The sequence below is a fragment of the Acanthopagrus latus genome, chromosome 2 (genome assembly GCF_904848185.1).
Source record: "Acanthopagrus latus isolate v.2019 chromosome 2, fAcaLat1.1, whole genome shotgun sequence".
Lineage (NCBI taxonomy): Eukaryota > Metazoa > Chordata > Actinopteri > Spariformes > Sparidae > Acanthopagrus > Acanthopagrus latus.
Window position 1 is genome coordinate 30,280,245 of NC_051040.1, and position 23,915 is coordinate 30,304,159.

The 23,915-nt window shown below is 39.9% G+C and overlaps 1 protein-coding gene across 2 annotated transcripts in view; it reads right to left on the reverse strand.

Annotated features, from left to right (window-relative positions):
• pipox (pipecolic acid oxidase) overlaps positions 1-23,915 on the reverse strand; it is a 39,226-nt gene that overhangs the window by 8,201 nt on the left and 7,110 nt on the right. For both annotated transcript variants that reach the window (XM_037077288.1, XM_037077280.1), the window contains exons 3-7: positions 21,216-21,429; positions 9,397-9,579; positions 7,344-7,496; positions 2,791-2,940; positions 1,131-1,206 (exon numbers count right to left, since the gene is read on the reverse strand). In XM_037077288.1, the coding sequence (XP_036933183.1) occupies positions 1,131-1,206; positions 2,791-2,940; positions 7,344-7,496; positions 9,397-9,579; positions 21,216-21,429 (776 nt within the window). The remainder of the gene's footprint in view (positions 1-1,130; positions 1,207-2,790; positions 2,941-7,343; positions 7,497-9,396; positions 9,580-21,215; positions 21,430-23,915) is intronic.

Here is a 23,915-nt window from a genome sequence, read left to right on the forward strand (position 1 = left end):
TTTTGTAATATCTCTATATTCTATTTATTTGGGAAACAAAATGGGGTAATTGATCTTAACACACACACACGCACACACGCACGCAAAACACACACACACACACACACACACAGACGGCTTATCATAGGTTTTCTATGGAGAGAATTTTGTTCCTTTATTATTCAATCAAATAAAATAGATTTGAAACCAAAAAAGGGATTTGAGAGCAAAAAAGTGTAAGTGGCAATTTTTTTTGAGATCTAAACAGAATAGGTTGCAACTGAAAAAAAAATATATATATGAGACAACATATTTCTTCAACTTTAATCAAAACTAATGTTTGTAAGTAAAAACATATGACCATTTTGCTTATAAATCAGTCCTCTTTGCTTGCAAGTTCTAAAGTTTTGCTTGCGAATTCAACTGCACTTGATGGGCGGGGCCTACGCTGGTGGCTGAGAGAAGAGTTTCTATTGGTTGGTTTGACCTGGCTCCAGTGCCAGCTACTTCTTCTGCATTACACCCACTTCTCCCTTGTGCTGTGCTGCCTGGAGGCAAGCCTGTTGCTCTTGAAACGTTTCCCATAAGTAATGAATTGCACTATACATTGTTTGCTACAGCCTGCCATACATTCACAACAACAACAACACAAGTAATGAATTATAATGCCCTGCTGCTGCAAGCACACTGATTAGCAGCAACACGGTTGTGTCTGCTAGTCACGGCTGACTAAAGGCTGCGCGTCGGACGGTTCTTAAGCCTCCGCGCCATCCATTAACTTCTGTTTATGGATACCTCGCCGGGCATTATCCCTGACATGTTGCATGGTACTCGCGGTGCCAAAACGTCACTGATCCTACACAACAGTACTGTCAGCCGGGGGACGGACGGATGGAGAAGACCACGGCAGCCCACAAACACCCTCTTACAAACTTATAATCATTAGTTTTGATTAAAGTTGAAGAAATATGTTCTCTCATATTTTTTTTTTCAATTGCAACCTATTCTGTTTCAATCTCAAAAAAATAAATATGATTGCCACTTACTCTTTTTCAAATCTATTTTATTTGATTGAATAATAAAGGAACAACATTTTCTCCATAGTTTTCTCTAATTTGGTTCAGTTTGTATGTAGTTGTATTGTGTTTTACCTGAGAATCCTGCTCCAATGACAATGTTGCTGCAGGTGGGGTGTGTGTCAATCACAAAATGACGGTCAGGTGTTATCTGCAAAAAAACCCCAAAACAACAAGGCATGAGGAACCAGCAGTCCAACTTAAATGAGAGGCTCCAGGCTGTAGGAGATACTGACTCTCAGCATGCTATTAGGTTTAAAACTATGATTACGAATTTTGGTTTGAAATGCATACTATCTACCATATCTGATCTATAATCAGCTGGCCCAGTGCACTTGTAGAAACAGGGCAGCTTGTCAGTATTTAGTTAAGTGTGCTGCAGCCTTTCTTTCAGCAGTTTTTCTATGCTATGCATACATCCATGTGGCCTTTAGAGCTGTTTTTTTGTCCCAAGTCTTTGTGGAAAATGCATTAAAAAATGTTTTAACTGGCTGAAAGTCTATAATAGAATACATAATTACCTCTGACAAAAGGGAAGTTTTAAATTAAAGTGTAGAGACAAAATTCAACTGTCTGTCCTCTTATAAGAATCACTGGTAATGGAACAAAACACCTCCTGAGTGAGGAAAGCATGACTGTCACGCTTTTCAGGGCCATTGGACAAGGATACAGAAATTGTGTTTTCCAACAGCTTTGGTATGTGATTGTGGTAAGAGCAGCTTACTGTGTTGCTGGAGGGCAGAGCGGCAGCACACTGACACACTGACACATGTTGTGTATCTCTTGAAAGTAATGGCGCAAAAAAGAGAAAAAAGTGCTTTCTCCTGCTGAGCTTGGAATATTGTTCAAGAGTTTCCAAAGGTTTCCATTCTGCGTACAGGTAGTATGTAAGGACAGATTGACACTCCTGTGTCAGCGCGGCAAAGAAGTTGAATTAAAAAAGCCTTCTGGAGACATAAAAAAATGTAACAAATTTTTGATGGTTCACTGCACCCAAGAGCAAAAAAACATGCTTTGTTTCATGCTGTTGCTTTTACTTTGATTCTCAAGGTGTTCAGAACAGTTATGTCACTAATTTAGCACTGAAATTGTAACAGCCTAACAGCCATGTAGCTTGATTGTGAAAGCATCTTATTACGACCCATATTTAAAATTAAACTGCAAATGTGTTGAAAAAAGTTTACTTTTGCTCTTAGTTCACACAAGAAAGCAAAGAAGTTCTGTTATGTTGATTTGTAATATTTCAGTGTAGAATTTGAGTGAATCTCTTTAATGTAATTCCTAAATGTTCCTGAATTATAGGATATGTTAATATATCCTTTTTAAAGAATATAGAAGCATACCAAGTTTCTGATCTCCTGTAAATGATTAAAACTAAATGTGGCCCCCACCTCTTTAGCTCATCAATAAAGTTTCATTAAATATATTAGATTTATTTAGACTTTCTTTTATTGTCATTTGAATTTCACTTTACAGTGCAATGGGAAAAACATTTTGTTTCAATGGCTCAGAATAGTTCAGGATAAAAACAACAGCATGTATTCACATGAAAAATACATTTAAAAAGTGCAGACATAAATACTATATAAAATATACAGTATATTGCACAAAATGCAATATGGATGGAGGAGGGAATTTTGTGTTCAACAGTCATGTTGCCAGTGACCCAGTTGTTGAATGTTCAGATATTGCCCAGTGACCACTATGAACACTGATGCTGAGTGTTTATACGGACCGTATACAAGCAGCTCTCCACCACAGCAGGTTCAGGGACCAGGCCAGGTATACAGCGTGTGACAAAACGCTGAAGGATGTCAATATCAGATCGGTCTCTCTGCATGTCCCTCTGGTCTGGGTCTGCCACACTACCCATGTGGTAACATATCTGCACACAGAATGAAATCATCAACATTCAACATCACATGCTTGGCAACACCATACAACTATATACAAATTATGACATCTTTTTCAAAACTACAACTACTACATTTAAGTGATTAGGGTGTGGCATTCGGTTTAAGCTGTGTTTGTATCAGTCCTATTAAAGTGAAAACAGAACTAAATGAGCCTTATATTTTGTTTAGTTAAGAAACACAAAGTTCTGATTCAGATTTCAGAAGTCGACAGATTACAAACAATACACATTATGTATACAATACAGACGTATAATAAAAGTTAAACAAGAGTATGGTCAAGAATGTTTTTGTGTCAACAGGGTCAACAGCAAATCTTCTTTTGGTCTGCTACAATACAGGCACATCAGTGATGCATCTTCCCCATTACTTGATGTCCACATCCACTTTTTTTCCACAACTTGTGCAGGGAGAGTAACAAAAACACATATAAATACATAAAGATACACTATGTACATATAGTACATGCAAACAATTGTGAAAGAATAAAATTAAAACATATAAAACAAAAATATGAATCCAAAAAATCATTTCAGTTCGCAAGAAAACAGTTATCAAATACAACAACTACTTCTAGTTGACCATGCCCCACCTCCCCCCGGTCCAAAAATGCAAAGATGAGAGAAGGCACAACAGTTAACGATGCTCTTCAATTCCCAAAAGAACAAAAGGCATTAAAATAAGAGATCTGTGGCTTTAAGCCATCTGCAGAAAAAGATAAAAATGGTAAACTGTGAAAAAGACCAATCAATACATGTCCGTCTGTGGCAAACACTTAATGACACTATGTTTACTGAGTAAATGTGTGTATATGTGTGATGATTGCACTTGTAGATCCAAGAAAATCAGAAAAGATGATTATAGACAGTTTTTACCATAATAAAACATGGCCCACCTGTTTTTGTTCGTCTCAGCTCATGGAATACGGTTGCAAACAACAACAAACCGACAGACTACCAAAAGTGTCTTAATAACAAAGCAATGGTGATGGCGGCGCACATGGATGCAGTGGCCCCACCAGGGATCAATGACAGTGAAAGTTTTGAGTTTCCTACCTATCCTAGACTTTCATTCAAGCCAGCCAACCATAGGAGAAGAAAACGGAAGCGCCGCGAACATAAACAAAAAGGAGAAAGAGAGCCGGGATCCATGCTAGGCTTAAGGCTAACCCCTCCAGACCAGCAGACACTTCCAACTCCATCATGCTGAGCACAGGAGCTCCTCAAGGCTGTGTACTCAGTGCATTGTTATTTACACTGCTAACACAGGACTGTGCATCCAGACATGAGGGGACCCTGATCTTCAAGTTCGTGGATGACACCATAGTAGCGGGACTCATTGATAGAAATGACCAATCAATGTACAGAAAAGAAGTTAAACACCTAGAAGGTTGGTGCAGAGAAAATAATCTGGTACTCAATGCGGACAAAAAAAGGAGATGGTTTTCGACTTCTGGAGATCACAGCCCGAGCACGCTCCTCTCAGCATCAGTGGCTGCACAGTGGAGAGAGTGGAGAACATCAAGTTCCTCGGAGTGCAGAGCTCATGGGACCTAAGCTGGAGTAAGAACATCTCAGGCTTCATGAAACGGGCCCAGCAAAGACTGTACTTCCTGAGGAAGCTGATACAAGCCTCTCCCCATCAGCATCCTCAGAACTTTCTACAGTGGTGTGGTGGAGAGCGTTCTAATGTATTGTATCTCGACATGGTACTCCAGCTGCAGTATGTCAGACAAAAAGCCCCGCACAGAATAGTTAGAGGAGCTGGGAGGGTCATCGGAGTTTCCCTCCCCTCTGTCCAAGAACTCTTCCTAAGCCGCTGCAGGAGCAGGACACTGATCATCATCAGGGACGCCTCCCACTCTCTCCACAGGAAAATGGTTCCGGAGTCAAAAAGGTCGAACTAACAGATGTATCAACTGTTTCCTTCCACAGGCTGTTAGATTGATGCTGATCTGGAGCATATGCACTAATGCCCTTCACGAGCCCCTAGTCATAGTTTTAGTTTTACATTTCTTATATTTATATATTGTGTGTTATTTATTGTGTCTTCTGTTATTGATCCTGGAGAAACGTAATCTCATTTTTGTTGTACTACTTTGTTAGTACAACAAAATGACACTGACATTTTAGTTCTTTTATTGACATTATTGTTGAACATGTACTGCACTTGTTCACTTCTGAGGGAGCCAAAGCTCTGTATTACTTACAACACAGAAACTCTTTTTTACTTTTCATACACTACGCTGACATTACACTTTTTTAAGTTAAAATCGCTATGAAATCAGTTAGGCTTATGCATTGTAAAATTTTGGAAAGAGAAAGATGAGACCAACTGAATGTAATACTTAATACAATAAAGTTTAAGCTATCACATGGTTTTTATTTCAGGTTTCTATTTGCTACAAAGACTGAGAAATGCATTTTTTATTAGGCAATTAGACGTTGCCAATTATTTCATTTATTTCAGAGGTTTATAGAATTCCCTTTTTTTTATTACCATTAGGGCCAATGGACATCTTTATATATGATAGCCAAGGGTGTAAGCTTTCAAATGTTTTTTTTTAATTTTTTTATTTCACCTTTCTATCTGTTACAGAGCCCGAGAAATGACATTTTTTGTAAACGTCGGCAACATTTTTCAGAAAAACTTCAGGTTCTAGAGAGTCATTCATAGAAATGCCATAGGTGTTAGAGGGTTTTTTTTCCAGGCCGCCACAGGACTAAATGGATTATTACAGAGAAGTGTCCCACAAAGCAATGTTACATAACCAAACAAAAGTAACGTAGTAACTGTAACTGTCTTTGGCAACTTATATGAGGGGAAATATACCATAGCTGTACGTAGAGAAGCATCCGTCCTCCTGTCTGTCTTTAACTCACAGAGTGTTTGTGAGGGTTAGGGTTAGGGTCAGACAGCTTCCAGTTTACTGATGGCGATTGTGTAGCCTAATTATGTACTTAAGTGCAAAAAACATAACTCTGTCACTTTCCAGGATGTTTGGTGGGTCACAATCTCAATCACACATTATAACAGCATCCATATGATTATAAACTGTCCGAGGGTTTAGATTGACAGGAGGACACCTGAGACACACCTTGAAAACACACATGACGTATAAAATCACGCCCCTTTAGGAGCTGCAGTGCCAAATTTCTGTGTGAATTACACATGGAAAGGCGGATGCTTCGCTCTGTGTGAATCACCATTGGCGGAGAACTGACAAACCACCACTCCAGAGTTAACGTGGAGTCGCCGTGTAAAAAGGGCTATAGACAGCTGAAGAAGAGAAGAGTGCAAGGCTGAGACATGTGGCAAAACAGCAAAAGCGGGCCATGGAGACTCTGGTCCAGGCAAAGAAGAAAAAATGAGACCCCTTTAACCCCTGCCCCTTCCCATCCATATTCATCTTGTCAAAACACACTCTTTGAGGGCTTGCTTTTTTCATTCTGCAGCAGATTGCACTATCAAAGTTGTGCTATTGCGCATTTCATGAGAAGTTGTCAGTCTCACCTCTTATATAGCATAATGTGACCATGTATAGATAGATACTTTGTTATACATTCATACTATCTTGTAATTCTGCTTGATCTTTCTCTCAAAATGCATCAGATTGATGCTTTAATATATGAAATATTAAACTTTTTTTTTTCCAGGGGAGTATGCCCCCGGGCCCCCTGAGAGGGGTCGTATATTTATATTTGCAATTACAACATGTTATTATTATTAATTCATGCTCTGTTGTCTCACTAGAAAGCAAAAGAAAACTGTCCGTCAGTCTTTCTTCTTGTGGTTGGAATATTTTGAGAACTATTAATCCGATCTAGTCTGACTGAAAAAAAAGTAATCATGACTCACCCCAGTGCTGATGTGCTGTGTCACCATTATTGATGACAAGGATTACTGCTTGAAGGTTTTTAAGTATTAATAACCTTATGTTGCGTAAAGGTCAAAGGAGCAGCTGTAAATATTCTCTCCCCTCTAGTACTGCTAATAAAGTAATAAACATGTCTTTTTAATTACAAATAAATCCTTCATAATCCCCCTCTAGTTATTGAAAAACTAATCAGAATCAGCAAAATCAGGAAACATTGGGTTTGGTTAAGTATTTTTCTATAAAGCTGCAATGACCAATATCAGAAGCCAAGCAATCAAACAGGCACATTTTGAACAGGGATGCAAAAGTTCTACAAAAAGTCATATAATTTGATAAGTGGTGCATTATTGTGTTCCTGTAAAAAAAAAAGAAAGGGTAATAAAAAAGGGAAATAAAAAATAAATGATTTGAAGTCTACTTCATACAACAATGAAAATTTGAGTGATAGATATCATTCTAGAGTTTTCTTCCTGTTCACACTGGAGTATCATGACGTACCTTAACCAGGCCTGGGTACTCGTTAGATGGGAGGCCATAGATGTGTTCATTAGACTCCTCACCCTCAGTCAGCAAGAAGCAGGGAAAGCGCTGCTTCACATTGTATGATCCTATAACTTTCTCTCTCCAGTAGCACACGTTGATCTTCAGCACCTACAGTAATGAAACAACCATTAGTTGCAGTCAAATTCCCAGCAATTTTCCTGTCAGTAAAGACCTTATGAATGACCATACTATGGGGGAGCAAGGGTGAGCTTGCCCATTTTAATAAGACATGAGCTCCACTGAAAACATTATTTGTGAAATTTTGGGAGGTCTCTAAAACGTGACTTTTTTGCCATGAATTTCTATTTTCCTGTATCTTCAACATCTGGATAATGAGTAAAATTACACTATTATTGATGTATGTTTGTATGTAAGGGGGATTCATTACTAATTCACTTCAATAGCAAGCAAGCAATTCCTGCCATCACCATCAAATTGTGGCAGCTCAGTAACAAAAATGTCACTAACTTTAACTCAGAGATGAGAAACACCCTTTCTCAAGGTAAGGGCTTTTCCCAATTAATGGTTAAAACTGTGTTGCATGTGATGGGTGTTGATGAGGTTTGAATTATTTGTAGCAGCCTGGCCAATTTTTGATAGTCTTTAAAATGCTTGTATGGGCTTGTGTATGTTGTTTTTAGTGCTGGGAGGTATACCATGCAACACTGTTTCAGACCGGACCATTTTCAATGTTGCGCGTCTAAACAGGCATGGTGCAACTGCAAGGCGTGGTGAGGGTAAACAGTAGTCTGTCTGGTGTTACGTCATGGTGAAGATGGCAAGGATAGACATGGCAGTTCATGACTTCATCCGCAGATGTCAAGATGAGTGACTAGAAGGCCGCTTAAGATCCAGAAGATGCTTTCATCTCCTGGGTCTCTGTAGCTGCTTGATACTTTCAAATTAAAAGCCCCCCGCTAGGAACCCAGTTCTAAACTCCAGTGGGGTGCAATGTAAAGCTCTTATTTTGAAGACAAATTCGACACGCTTCCTGTTAGCTGACTGCTGCTTGAGGCAGTTAACGTGAGGCGCTCCGCTGCACACTTCCTTTAATAGCAGGAGTTTTACATCGGCGTGTGTTTGACTTTTTCCAATCTTCATACGTTCCCTCTGGCAAAGGGCTGTCACATGCTGGTTCCTGGTAGGTAAGTGCTCAAAATGCATGTTTTCAGAGCACTTATCTCATCGGGTTTATGTGCATCAACTAGGCACACGACACCAACGATAAAACATCCAAGTGTGGACCATTCAACTGCCTGCGCACCTTTTAAACTTGCAGGATAGTTTATCCAAGCCTGAGAAGTATTTCAGTGTTATGATCCATGCCATCCGTCATGCTCTTCTATTGGAGGGTAAGGCTTTGGCAAGTGAGGTGCTGGGCCTGGATGAAGGGCAGTAACATATCTCTCACACTGTGCATTTCAAAACCACATCACAATTCTTAGCTTGATTTACAGTCAAAGCACAGCAGTGGAAGTAGAAGGCATTATCTTTAAGGAATAGGGTACTACTTAATTGAGTTTTCAAGGGCTTTTTCAGCTTTTCTGTTTTCGGTTGACACACAGATCTTGTGCACTGAGATATGTGTTTAACCCTCTAGGAGTCGGCAGACACACCGGCATGTCCAAATCACGTTACAGATTTAAGATGAGGTAGGAGCAAGACGCAGCCTCTCTGTTTCAACTTTTAACAAAAGTTCAGACTTTAAACTATATATATATATATATATATATATATATATATATATATATATATATATATATATATATATATATATACACACACACACACACACACACACACACACACACACACACACACACACACACACACAGAGTATATAAGTATAAGTATACAAGTATATGTAAACTTTTGATTGCAACTGTATACTGAACTCCAGAAATCTAATAATGCACATAAATAAATCCTGAATTTATCTAAAGAAAAATATTTTATATTTGTAGCTATATGAACATTATTGGATGTGGAACACAAATAATCTGAATACCTCAAGTGGCAGCTGTAATCCAGTGTGGGATAGCAGTTTGTTAGCCCAGGGTCCAGCGGTGATCACCACACTCTTAGCTCGATAAACGCCGGCAGAGGTTGACACTGTCACAACAGGGCCAGGCTCGATATCTGTTACCATCTCATTGTCTCTTATGACCCCACCCAACTTCTGAAACTGTCCCTGGAAAAAGAAATGACAGAACATGTTAGTGAAATCCTCTTGTGGTATATTCATTTAACCTATATGTCACTGAGTGCATCCAAAAATCTAAAATAAATATGTATAAATACAATCAAAATACCCTCAAGTTAAATTGGTGCTTTTATCTAAATCTCTATTTCATTTTACAACAACGTTGTCCTCTTTTGCCACTTGTTTTTGCAGAACTGATAGATATTCTCACTCAAATCATAATAACAGAATAATAAGAAAAAGAACTAGAATTAGGTTCTTAATTTTTATTCTCAGGTGTATCAGTTATTCTGCCTAAATATATTCATGCAATTAGAAATATAATTCAGTCTGCTTTAGTAAAGTAAATATAAAAGTGTAACTAGGTTTTCTCCATCAATCTAATGTGGTTGATTTACACAGTTGAATTTGAGTACCTCTTAAAATGTCAACACATTGGGTTTTAAGGAAAAACTGCAGTCAACCTGATATTGAATAACTTGCTGTATTTCAAGTTAGTACAAGTCAAAAGGTATTTATATAGACAATTCCCATCAAGAAACAATGGGGTTTTGATACAGCAGTATTAAACAATGTAAAGAAATTGTTGAAAGCCGTAAATAGGCCACCAAGAGAGATGAGGGTCTCATGTTTATGTCATGTTCAATCTAAACATCTAAATATGGCCATTAAAGAAGCAATATATACAAGTGAATGGTTACAATGTGTTACAAAGAGCCCCTTTAAAATTAAATAAATAACCATCAGTAAAATGGATATAATGACTAACTGGGTTAAGGCAAGTATTAAAACAAGTGGGATGGTCTGCCAAGTTCAAAAAATGACATCATTTCACTTTAATGAAACCTTTAAAACTAGGAAAAGACAACATACACATACATACACACATACATACAACACACACATATATATATACATATATACATATATACATACATACACTATATTACCAAAAGTATTCGCTCACCCATTCAAATGATCAGAATCAGGTGTTCTAATCACTTGGCCTGGCCCCAGGTGTATAAATTCAAGCACTCAGGCATGCAGACTGTGAAACAAGACATTTGTGAAAGAATGGGCCGCTCTCAGGAGCTCAGTGAATTCCAGCGTGGAACTGTCATAGGATGCCACTTGTGCAACAAATCCAGTCATGAAATTTCCTCGCTCCTAAATATTCCACAGTCAACTGTCAGCTCTATTATAACAAAATGGAAGCGTTTGGGAACAACAGCAACTCAGCCACGAAGTGGTAGGCCACGTAAAGTGACGGAGAGGGGTCAGTGGATGCTGAAGCGCATAGTGCAAAGAGGTCGCCGACTTTCTGCACAGTCAATTGCTAGAGAGCTACAAACTTCATGTGACCTTCAGATTAGCCCAAGTACAGTACGCAGAGAGCTTCATGGAATGGGTTTCCATGGCCGAGCAGCTGCAGCCAAGCCACACATCACCAAGTGCAATGCAAGGCGTCGGATGCAATGGTGTAAAGCACGCCGTCACTGGCCTCTAGAGCAGTGGAGACGCGTTCTCTGGAGTGATGAATCACGCTTTTCCATCTGGCAATCTGATGGACGAGTCTGGGTTTGGAGGTTGCCAGGAGAACGGTACATTTCAGATTGCATTGTGCCAACTGTGAAATTTGGTGGAGGAGGAATTATGGTATGGGGTTGTTTTTCAGGAGCTGGGCTTGGCCCCTTAGTTCCAGTGAAAGGAACATTGAATGCTTCAGGATACCAAAACATTTTGGACAATTCCATGCTCCCAACCTTGTGGGAACAGTTTGGAGCGGGCCCCTTCCTCTTCCAACATGACTGTGCACCAGTGCACAAAGCAAGGTCCATAAAGACGTGGATGACAGAGTCTGGTGTGGATGAACTTGACTGGCCTGCACAGAGTCCTGACCTGAACCCGATAGAACACCTTTGGGATGAATTAGAGCGGAGACTGAGAGCCAGGCCTTCTCGACCAACATCAGTGTGTGACCTCACCAATGCGCTTTTGGAAGAATGGTCAAAAATTCCTATAAACACTCTCCTCAACCTTGTGGACAGTCTTCCCAGAAGAGTTGAAGCTGTAATAGCTGCAAAAGGTGGACCGACATCATATTGAATTCTATGAGTTAGGAATGGGATGGCACTTCAGTTCATAGAATGAGTAAAGGCAGGTGAGCGAATACTTTTGGTAATATAGTGTACATACATACAGACATATACACACACACGCACACACACACACATATAGAGACAGAGTATAGTATAGTATAATATAATATAATATAATGATCAGAAAGTCTTTCAATGTTGGTGGGCTGTCTGAGAAGACTGATGGAAACGAAGACAACTGCCATCCTCTGCTTTAGTGACGCAGCCTGCACCACCAAACTGCAGGTCTCTGCGCCGTGTCGGGGCAAACCCATGGATCTAACACTGGCTTTTAACAATGTAGTGATCCCCGGTCAATTCATGTTTTTTTGCTTTACAAGTATTGACGAGCCGTCGGTAGTTTTCAGCTCTGTTAATATATCGTTCCATCACCCTTGCCAACATCAACATCGTAAGAGCTGTTCCGTGAACACAAAATATATACAAATCAAGAAATGCAGCTTTATACAAATTCATAAATACAATCACTAAAACATCAGAGGACACATCAAACAATACCTTTTTGCCGTTTTGACGGGGCGCTCACAGGATATTGAAATTTATGTAGCAAAGCACCCTCCTTGCTTCCATTTCAGTGTACTCTCTATGACCGTTAACTTTCTCCCGTTATATCTGTAGTTATGGCAAAAAGGTTATATCAACAAAAATAGAATAATGATGATGATACAGCTGCTACTACTTGTAGCCCTGTGGCCCTTATTTTCGTTCATTTATATGCAGACATTAAAATGTTTCTGTTGTTAACAAATAACAGTTCAAGAAGTGTAAATATGTTTAAAATGTGTCGGATTATAAAATGTTAAAACATTTATTCTATTTACTGTAAAAAGTCAGACGAAAAAAAGTATGTTTTTCTAAAGTGTGTATTAATTCTAAAAATCATTCATAGTTGGTTGTCTGCACAAATACCAGGGCCCATATTCACAAAGAATCTTAAGGCTAAAAGTAGCTCCTAACAGGCAAATTTAGGAGCAACTCCTAAAAATAATGCGTGTGTCAGTTGTAACTTTAGGACTCCTAATTTTCTAAAATAAGAGTTATTCACAAAACATTTTAGGCTTAAAAGTATCACCTAAGTTTGGGAGACCTTAGAAGTAGTCCAGAGGACTGCTAACTCGCTAAGACCTGGTCACAGCCGAATGTGTTGGAGATGCTAAATGACAGGGAATTATTAAAACGATGTCGGATGTACCGCGAAGGGACTGAATTTGTGGTTGAGTTGGTGAGGGACGCAATAACGTCCCCAACCACCCGAAACAATCCAATAACGGAGGAGTTAAGATGTTTGGCAACACTCCAGTATTTGGCTAGAGGGAAAATGCAGCTCTTCGCATGGGACTAGTATTACCTGGGGACCTCAAGTGATTTAAAAATTATCCCACCACGTCTGCGTTTCATGCAGCGCATTTTCACGGGATAAGCGAAGTCTGTGTTTTAACTCGAGCTTCCTGACATTATGCCCCGGGTCGATCGCACCGGAGTGCTTGCTGGAGCAGCACAATGGTTAGATATGGATATTTTTAATACAATAACTGGTGAGTCTGTTGAAAGATGGAAAAATGTTCCTTACCGCATGCTGCCATGCATGTAATCCATCTAATCATCTTTCAAGATTTCGCTCTTCTGATGAGCCTCCTGAATTTGCAACCAAAATACTGTCAAAACTTTCATTTATAAATCCCAACGCAGCCTCCTTAATTCTCGACTGGGGAAAAGGCAGAAAAAAAGTGTGGAAAACACAAAAAACCTTAAGAAAGAAAACCGACCCCAAATCACAGAGATGCTGATTCACATGGTACTAATATTATCAAATGACCTCTGTGTTTGGTGAAATATGGTAGGTCATTTGCGGGGAAATTTTTAATTTACAAATTATGGGCATGGCAGATTCATACAGGATTAAGATCACAGATGACCTCCACAATTATTACAAATTACTGGAGGTCCCCAGGTTATACTAGTCCTGTTTGTCATTGGAAAAAAGTTGCATTCCATCAATACACATATTGTCTTTGACGCATGTTACAATATACTGGACACTGTTGCAAAATTTCCCGGATCAACACACAATTCCCGTTTTTCATCACAATCTTCTAATTTTTTTGTTTGGGGTGTGTGTGTGTCTCATAAATACATTTCTTTTTCCAATATCTTTTCATAGGCTTTGTCATGGGCTTGTAGGCAGCTTCTTTATTTTCACTTCATGCATTGCGCAGCTTAAATGACTTTTCAATGGGCTGCCCTGTCACTCAACAACTGTGATAATATGTGCGTCCTTATAAAATGATGTCATCCATACAACAGAGAGTTACTTCTACTTTAGGTGTTCACTGTTTTCATAACTAAAAGTAGGTCTCAGTGGCTTTGTGAATTACTTTTAAGAAACGACGCCTAAATGAAAACTTTTAGTCCGATTTAGGAGCACTCCTAACGCTAAGATAAAAGTCTTTGTGAATATGGGCCCAGAAGACCATGTTTGTTTGTGGGTTAGTGAAGCACATTTTACTCTCTCATCTCTGTTGGTATGTCTGTAGTCCTTAGACAATCCTGTCCTAACCTTGTTCAGGGAGGAGGTGCTTAGCGTCACCTATGTGCCGCAGCTCGACCATCTCTCCCTCCCCCCTGGCCCGCAATCTTGGCGTTATCCCGGACCCCACCTTCCTGACCTTTAAGGCTCTCCATCACCTGGCTCCACCCTAGCTGTCTGACCTCCTTATCCCCCATCGCCCCTCCTGAGCCCTTCGATCCTCCTCCACTCTCACTCTAACCGTACCGCCATCCAGACTCAAAACCTTTGGAGACAGAGCCTTCTCCAGAACAGCACCCCGACTCTGGAACTCTCTCCCCCAACCAGTCTGTGACTCTTGCTCACTTTCCACATTCAAATCCTGTCTAAAAGCCTACCTCTTTTCCAAAGCCTACGACCTCCCCTACCCATAAACACCTTCATTCCTACCCTCTCTCCTTGGCCTTCTGTTCTCTGTTGTGCTTTGTGTTTATTATCTTTTTTGTGTCTTTACCTCTGTAAGCAACTTTGGGTCATTGAAAAGTGCTATATAAATAAAATGAATTCTTCTTCTTATTATTATCATTATTCTTCTTCTTACTATTATTCTTACTATTCTTATTCTTACTATTCTTATTCTTATTCTTATTATTATCATCATGTGATTCAGAATGAGACATTTGCCAGAAGAGGGGGAGAGTGAGGACCAGGAGAGCCCTGCACCATTGGAGAGAGACTGTAGCTGCTGTACTTGAGTGTTGGTTCACCACACCGTGTAGCTGAACGCTCCATTCCCTTGTTGCTGAAACTACACCTTGATGCAGTTGCGCGTCCAGAACTGGAAAAACCAACTGTCTCTAAAATTTGCTGATCAACCTCAGGTTTTCTCTTTGCCAGAGTGGGATGTGGGTTTAGCAAGAGGGGTGGAGAGTTGTATTAGGTTGAAGGACCCTACCCCTTTCTGAGAGAGAGTCCGGTGTCTGGCCGCAGCAGAAATCGACAATGTCTACAAACATCTACAGGAGCTCCTTGCTGCAGGGATTATCAAAGAATCCTGCAGCCCGTACGCATCTCCCATAGCGATAGCTAGGAAGAAAAATGGCAAGATAAGGATGTGCATTGACTATTGCACCTTTAATCTGAAAACCATACCTGATTCGAGCAGGATAGCTGTAAACTGTAAAAGTAAGGTAACAACCCTCTTAACTTCCAAGACTAATGGAGAGCTGTCCTGTGGTTGATGTGTGTGAGCTCTGAGAGGCTGCCAGAGGTAAATACATGTGTTTGATGAACTCGGTGCCTCTAACACTTTGCATATGCCTTTTTGTTTATGCTGGGTAAACCCAGTGAAGTGGTCATTCGTTTCAGGTCTCCACACTCACAAAACTCGACTGGGCCTGCCACGTTTTCTTTTAGTTACAGTTAATAGCCCTGTGTGAATGCATGTGTGGGCTGTGGACATTAAGTTTTCCTTGTCATTTTGATTTTACCTTTTTTCTTTGCGTTCATCAGGGGTCATTTGTAAACCTACAAGATCATGTTATGAGAGTTTTGAATACTGTTGTCACTGCATAATTAAACATCAACAGTGAACCAGTTAACTAATTTCCAAATGACCAATTTGTAACAATTTGTACCAAATTTGGCATTTACTTCTTAACCCCTTCGGACCTTGTGTCTATTGGAATGGACATGACATATTTATGTCTCTAAACCAATAAATACTCTGTAATTGAATGATGTTATCAATGCTGGTTACTGATTGGATCCTAGTTATTCAATCACAATCATGTCATGACTTTGAGCATGCTCAAAGAGAGGGACAGACATCGGACAAGACAAGCATGGCGGAGCGAGAGCAGAGAGGGAAGAGTAAATGCCCATTTTCAATCCAAAACTTGAAGTTAAGTTCATGCTGGCCAAACAAATTTGCTGTCAGTATAATTTTAACTGTTGCAAGTGATAATGTTTAAAGTTATTCTGAACATCATATCATTAATTTATAGGATTTTTTGAAAGTCCGATGTCCATTGCGATGGACATCAGGAGCGGGTTTAGCTAACACTCACATGTTTAGTGTCAGTATATAAAGAAAGAAAATACCTGTAAGTTTTTCATAGGTAATGCATGGTTTCACAGTTTATCTATTCATGATTACAACATTTTTAAATTATTTTATAATTACACATGGAATTATGTAGTTAACAAAAAGTGTGAAATAACTCAAAACATGTTTTATATTTTAGATTCCTCAAAGTAGCCACCTTTTGCTTTGTTGACAGCACTGCAAACCTTTGACCTTCTCTTGATGAGCTTCATGATGTTAGTCACCTGAAATGGTTTTCACTGCACAGGGTTCATTTGTGGAATTTCTTGCCTTCTTAATGGTGTTGGGACTATCAGTTGTGTTGTGCAGAAGTCAGGTTGGTGCACAGCTGACAGCCCTATTTGACAACTGTTAGAATTCGTATTATGGAAAGAACCAATCAGCCAAGTAAAGAGAAACGACACTCCATCATTTCTTTAAGAACTGAAGGTCAGTCAGTCCGCAAAATCTGCAAAAACTGTGAATGTGTCGCCGAGTGCAGTCGAAAAAACCTTCAAGCGCTACAATGAAACTGGCTCCCATGAGGACCGCCCCAGGAGAGGAAGACCAAGAGTCACCTCTGCTGCTGAGGAGAAGTTCATCTGAGTCACCAGCCTCAGAAATCACAAGTTAACAGCACCTCAGATTAGAGCCCAGATGGATGCCACAGAGAGTTCTAAGAGAAGACACATCTCTACATCAACTGTTCAGAGGAGACTGCACCAATCAGGCATTTATGGTCAGATAGCTGCTAAAAGACCACTACTAAGGAAAAGCAACAAGCAGAAGAAATTTGTTTGGGCCAAGAAACACAAGGAATGGACGTTGGACCAGGTGCTTGGTGCTTTGGTCTGATGAGTCCAAATTTGATATCTTTGGTTCCACCTATCGTGTCTTTGTGCGATGCAGAAAAGGTGAACGGACAGGGTGAAGGCAAAAGGGCCAACAGGTGCTCAGCATCTCTGGGAACTCATTCATGACTGTTGAAAACCATTTCAGGTGACGACCTCATGAAGCTCATCGAGAGAATACCAAGAGTGTGTCAAGCAGTAATCAAAGCAAAGGGGGGCTACTTTGAAGTATCTAAAATATAAAATTATTTCACACTTTTTCGTTTACTACATAATTCCATATGTGTTCATTCATAGTTTTGATGCCTTCAGTGAGAATCTACAATGGAAATGTCATGAAAATAAAGAAAAAACATGAAATGAGAAGGTGTGTCCAAACTTTTGACTGGCAGTGTATGAAAATATTAAGTTCAAGTTCCAGTTCCAGTTAACATTCTATCAGTTCATTACCCTACTATAGGGTAAGTATTTAATGTTTAAATATCATTTGTTTCCATGTTTTAATGTGCCCCTCTGATTAAACACTCGCACGGCCAATAAATGCATAATTAATACATTAATACATGAAATTTGTTTTCAAAGAAGAAAAGAGAGAGAGAGTTGAAGAAGACATTCAGAAAACTGCCACTCTGAGATAATGTATCAACACAGATTAATTGCGACCAATCATATATTAACACATAATGATATGGGCAAGAGGCTAATAAAGAGCCATGGCATGAACACGAAGAAAGAAATAGTCTGCCTATCTATCACACATCTAACACAACATGCTTTAATTCATAACTGGCTTCTGCTTCATGAAAAAGCAGCTGACCAATCTGTCCAGTCAACTGAAAATGACACCTCACTGAAATAACATGGCAGTGTTTTGTGCTTTGCTTAACAGCTATGGATGAGTCTGTTCTCCTCCAATGCTTTTCTCAGCGCTGACACAGTCCAGTAATGTGAATTTATTGCTGAAAGATATTCCTGGTGTGAGCTATTATTAGATTTAAACAATGGGCATGAAATATGTTCAATGACCCACATTTTGGAATTTTTCAGCCCAATACTATATCTAGGACTTGTACAAATCAGAGACTGTTTTGCTTCTTTAATCTTTCATAACTTCCACATGCTTGAAAAGGTTTTGCTATGGAAACAATGCCTACATTCCAGTTCAGTGACAAATCATATTTGGTACAGATCTCATAAATAAAAGCAAATTGAATAGCGGATTCGCTACTAATGCATTAAATAACGCTGGTACATTCCAACATTACAAAATGCATCTAGAAGGGCCATGTATTTAATCATGTGAGGGATGTCAACACAATCTTTCATATTTACCAAGGAGAAAGACCTTGAAAATCTTGAATGACTTTATATACCCCCATAAAGTCATACTGAGCTGGAGGAACAAAAGGGTTCACAGGGCAAGAAACATGACTCAACGTCTTCCATATAGAGGTTGGCCACTATTGGGAACACTGGTGAGCCCATGAGACAGCCATGCTTCTGTCTATAAGAACCTCCACTCTATTGAAATTAGGTGGTCATTAGACAGAGGTCAAGTAAGGCACCAGTGTGGTCTGGGGTGAAGCTGGTTCTGCTGGACAGGCAAGTATTTCTTCACCATCTTTACCGCTTCTTGAGAGGGAATGTGTGTAAAAAGTGAGGAAGACGTAAGAAACCATTGTTTCATCCGAGTCCAGTGTTATTTCTCTCACCTTGATGGCAAAATCATGTGAGTTTTAGATGTAGCATTGAGTGTTACCGACCAAAGGAGCAAGGATGCTGGCTAGGTGCTTGGATATGTTATAGGTAACCGAGTTGATGCTGCTGCTGATGGGTCTGAGTAGTGGTCCTTCCTTGTATCTTGGGGAGACTGTAGATACATGGGATGGCTTCCCCAGGGTACAGTTGGTAATATGATGGCTTGTCAATGGCTTTGTCCTTTTCCAGTTTTTACGGACATTCAATAACCTTCTTTTTGTAGCTACTGGTAGGATCTCGACTCAGTGTCTCATAGGTGTTGATGATCTAGTCTCTACTGAGAGTTGCCAGGGCCTTCCTCTCAGTAGTGAGGTTGGAGAGGAGTGCTTTTACATTAGCAAGAATGGCTGATACCTTAAAGCTGTTCTGCCTCTGTGTCTGTATTTATTTCTGATGGCTGACTATGTTGCTGTGATGAGATCTACTAATGGTATCTGTTCACTTCAAACCTGCCAACACACTGAGGCAGAAACTTGTTCATCCTAAGGACAAAACACCCAGGCATAAACAAAATAATACAGTTTATAATGTTCCGTGCAGCCAGGACTGCACAGATATGTGCATTGGGGACACAAATCAACCTCTAGGTCAGGACTCTGCTGTCCACTTACATCTGAAGGATAAAAAAACATTCCATTGAGGACAACAATGTAAACATCTTGTCCAGAGAAGACAGATGGTTTCAAAGAGGAATAAAGGAATCCATCTATGTCACACTATGATGACATAGTGTCATGATCATCTTTGAACAGAGGAGGTGGCCCATGACATCACTTATCACCCACCTAGAATGCAGTGCTGTGTTCCCTCCCCAGGCAGCTTAACAACCATTCACACCTGGGCTCACCTAGCCCTAGCAACCCACACAAAGCCTGGTTGGATCAACGACCCACAAGTGGCCCAAACCACTCTGAAAGTCAGAGCTCACATATCTCCCTAACAACTCTGTATGGACACTCCCACACAGACTTTAAGAGCCTGCAACTCCCCTCCAGTTGGTGAAGGTGAAATGTCTTCAAGAAACTGAAATACGTCCAATGGCCTGCAATACAGCATGTAGAATTACATCAATATGACACAGAGAACCAAAGTTTGGTTGCAATAAAGTGAAAACTAGCAGAGATATTAAATGTTGAAAATGAAAAATTAATATATTCATATTGATATAGGGTAAAAAAAGACTTCCTGTTATTAATTTGATTACTATAGCCAATTAATAAATGTTGCCAAGATTTCTTAGGCTCTCTTGGATGTTTAGGAGAAATTCCAATGTAATCCAGTGAAAAATTAGCAATTAGTGAGGTTTAGAATACAAATAAAAGGAATCACAAAATTGCTTTGTGTCCCTTCCTGGGCTCTGGAATTGTTTTTGTAAATATACACTTACTCTGCTGCCTTCAAGTTAAGTTAATAAATCATTTCAATAAGTTAAAGATTATAAAAGCTTCAAAAAGTGGGCTTCATAAGTTAAAAAGTTAGAAACAACTGATTTATCTGTATTAGTTCATGTTCTGTGCTGCCAGCTACTGGTTACAGGTGGATGCAGTCACACACACTCTGCAATACATGCTTGAGTTGAGCTCAAGCAGGCAAGATGAACACTGCCCGGTGCATGAATCTGCTGGAGGCTTCTCTGTCACACTTCTGCCTTGGAAATCATGTGTCTGTGAGTAGTATGTGTAGATTACCACTATATTCTTGTATTCTTAAAGTTTTTACATGTTGTAGATTTCTTTTATCAGGACAGCTAAACATGTGCTCTGCTCTGTTTTACAGTTGGCTTGTAACTTGTAGTTATTGTTGTTATATTGTTAGTTAAGCTATTTTTTTACAAGGTACAATGTTTGCTTGTATACTGATGCATGTTTTATCTCTGTAATGTTTCAGTTTTACAATCAAAGCAAATGTGGAAACAAGTCTTCAGTAAAACCAAGAAAAGTCCAGCCTTGTGTGTTGGAGGACATTTGGATGTTAACTAGCTGTCTAGCTTTGCATAAGTGAACATGCTGCAAGGGCAGTACACTTACTCTGAATTTGATAAGGCTGTTAGTCTAAGAACAAAATATATTGTATATCATTTTCATGTCTCTGACTGGTTGTTCTAGCAGTATGTGATTATTCCCTGTAAAATGCCAACATGTTACTGTACATATAGTATATGAGCTGTAGTTGACTTGGGTGCACAACAAAAATGGCCTTGACTCATAACAACAGCTTCTAGAACTAACATACCTCATGCTGTATGAACAGTATCTATGCAGTACCTGTGCAGTCTTGAGGGCACGGTCCGCATACAAAACTCCAGCAGTTATGTCCACCACTGCTTCATCACCCTCTGCGAGTTTGACATGAGGGATGTGCTGGCTGAAGTTTTCATGGGTCAGGACCATCAGAGGAACCTTGTTCCTTAGCAGGGTGTTCTTAACTGTGGTGTAATACTGACTGTTCTCTGGTCCCATCACCAGGAGTCCCGTTTGTCTGCAAGGGAGGAGATCAGTGGAGATGAAGGTAGCATCGTAGTAAGAAATGGTCAAGACACATGGGGGTACTTACAAATTACCAATTGCACAATATTTTCAGTTGTAATGCAGCAGGAAAAGTTGATCAAGAGTGACTTTAGCCTCGTTACAACACGCCAAGGGAAATAAGGTCACATCATATAGGTTGGATACAGCCAAACTATTATCAAAAACATCACTGCTTAGAAAAACTGTATGCATGTACAACTATGGTATGTATTGTAGATGAAAGTTTAACTAGGTGAGGTTGATCTAGTCATTCTTCAAAATATAATAGATGTTAATAACAGACAGATGGCTAATTATTTTTAACATCAATTCTCTCCAAACCAGCCAAGCCATCAGAACAGGGTGCAGATGTACAACCCAGATTCCAAAAGAAGTCAGGTGCTGTGTAAAACATAAATAAAACAGCATGTAATAATTTGTTAATCCTTAACATACACTCAAATGGAAATGTACAAAAACAATATAATTAATGACCTCATCAACTTCATTGCTTTTTATAAATATATGCGTTTTCTGCATGTGATGGCAGTAACACATTGTGATGGCAGTAACACACGTTGCCCCTGTCCAAACAAGTTTGGGCAGAGGCAACAACATACTGGGAAAATTGTTGAATGCTCCAAAAACATGTGTTTGGTACATACCACAAGTAAACAGGTTCAATCAAAACATGTGATTGTATCATGATTATATAGAAAAGGGGAAGCCTTGAAATGCTCAGTCACTCACAAACAGACACAAAGATGGGACCAGGTTCACAACTTTGTCAAACACACAAGTGTATAAAGGCTATTACTACATGGGCTCAGGAACACTTAGTAAAACACAGCTTGTTTGCAAAAGTTTGTCTTCCGTTCTTCACATGTTTTACACAGCATTCAAACGTTTATGGAACTGGGATTGTAGATAAAGTGGTCATATTATGCTTTTTGGGGTATTTGTCTTTCATTTATTGTGTTATGTAGCATTTTTTGTGCATGAAAAAGGTCTGCAAAGTGAAAAATCCCAAAGTCATCAAAGGGAATTACTCTCCCGGATGGAAAGCACTGCTCCTGCCTGGAATGCCTGGTTTGGAATCGAGCCGTTACTTCCGGGACCTATGTAACAAGCGTTGTATAAATATATAATTATAATAAAATATATACACTCAGTCAGCAGAGATACAGTTGCTGCTGCTGTAGCAACGTTATTTTAGATCACACTATGTGATTGGCTACATCCTGTAAGTTCAGTAATGCACATTTGCAACACCCACCAAAGATTGAACAGAGGCAAGATTTCCTTATTCTGTAAATACAACAGAGTGTTCAAGACACTGTGAAATGGAGTTCTGCAGCAACGCGCCACATGAGAAACATTATGTGTTTTTTAAAAAAAATTAGTATGTACACCTATTCTAATAGGACCCCCAACTAAAAGTATGAACCTGAAAATTAGCATAATACAACCTCTTTAAGTGTGGTATCAATTTGATTGAATAGTAAAAAGGTACTAAGTTTATTCATGGCCTTGGGAACAGTATGTGTGGAAAGATTATCTCAGCTTTAACCACCTTAATCATCTTAAACACTGCCACTCCAGGTGGTTGAGGAGGAGGAACTGGACTCCTCATCTCCCCCATGTGGTCCTATCAGGTCCTTCCCCTGGACCACATACCTAGATCTGCTTTTGAATTACACTCGGTCTCTGTCACACATGATTTACTGCCCTCCCAGTCCTCTTTGTGACTTCTTTGATGATATGGATGCCCTCCTAAGCTGTTCCCCTGACGATGGCACACCGCTCTTTGTCTTGGGTGACTTCAACATCCCCCCCAGAGAAGCTGCGCTCACCTGAATTCATTGACTTCTCCTCCACATTTGAACACACACTCTCTCCATATCCACCAACCCACCAGGCCAGGAATCAACTCGACCTTGTCTTGACAAGATCGTGTAGCATCTCGGCACTCTCCATTGCCCCACTCACTGTGTCTGAACACCATGCTGTCACTTTTTCTCTCCCCTTAAAATTCCCTCACCCCTGCCCCTCACATGGTCACCACCCGCCACAATCTGAAATCCCTCTCTCCTTCTGCTCTCTCCTACTGTTCTTTCCTGACAACCATCCACAGACTAATTCACTCAAATGTCTTCTGAAGAAGCGTCCTCCACTCTGCTATCCCCCCCTCTCCTCCTCTTTAGACGTTCTCTGTCCCCTCACCTTCCGACCGGCACGATCTTCTCCTTCCCCTCCTTGGCTGTCTGAATCTCGAGAACCAATAGATCGGTGCTACGAGCAGCAGACAGACAATGGAGAAAATCACATCATTCTGATGACTTTGCTTACTACCACCACCTCCTGTATGAGTTCACCTCAATTGTATCAGCAGCCAAATGTGGCCTTCTACCTGTCAAAGATCAATTACTCTGCTTCCAACGCCAGGAAACTATTCTC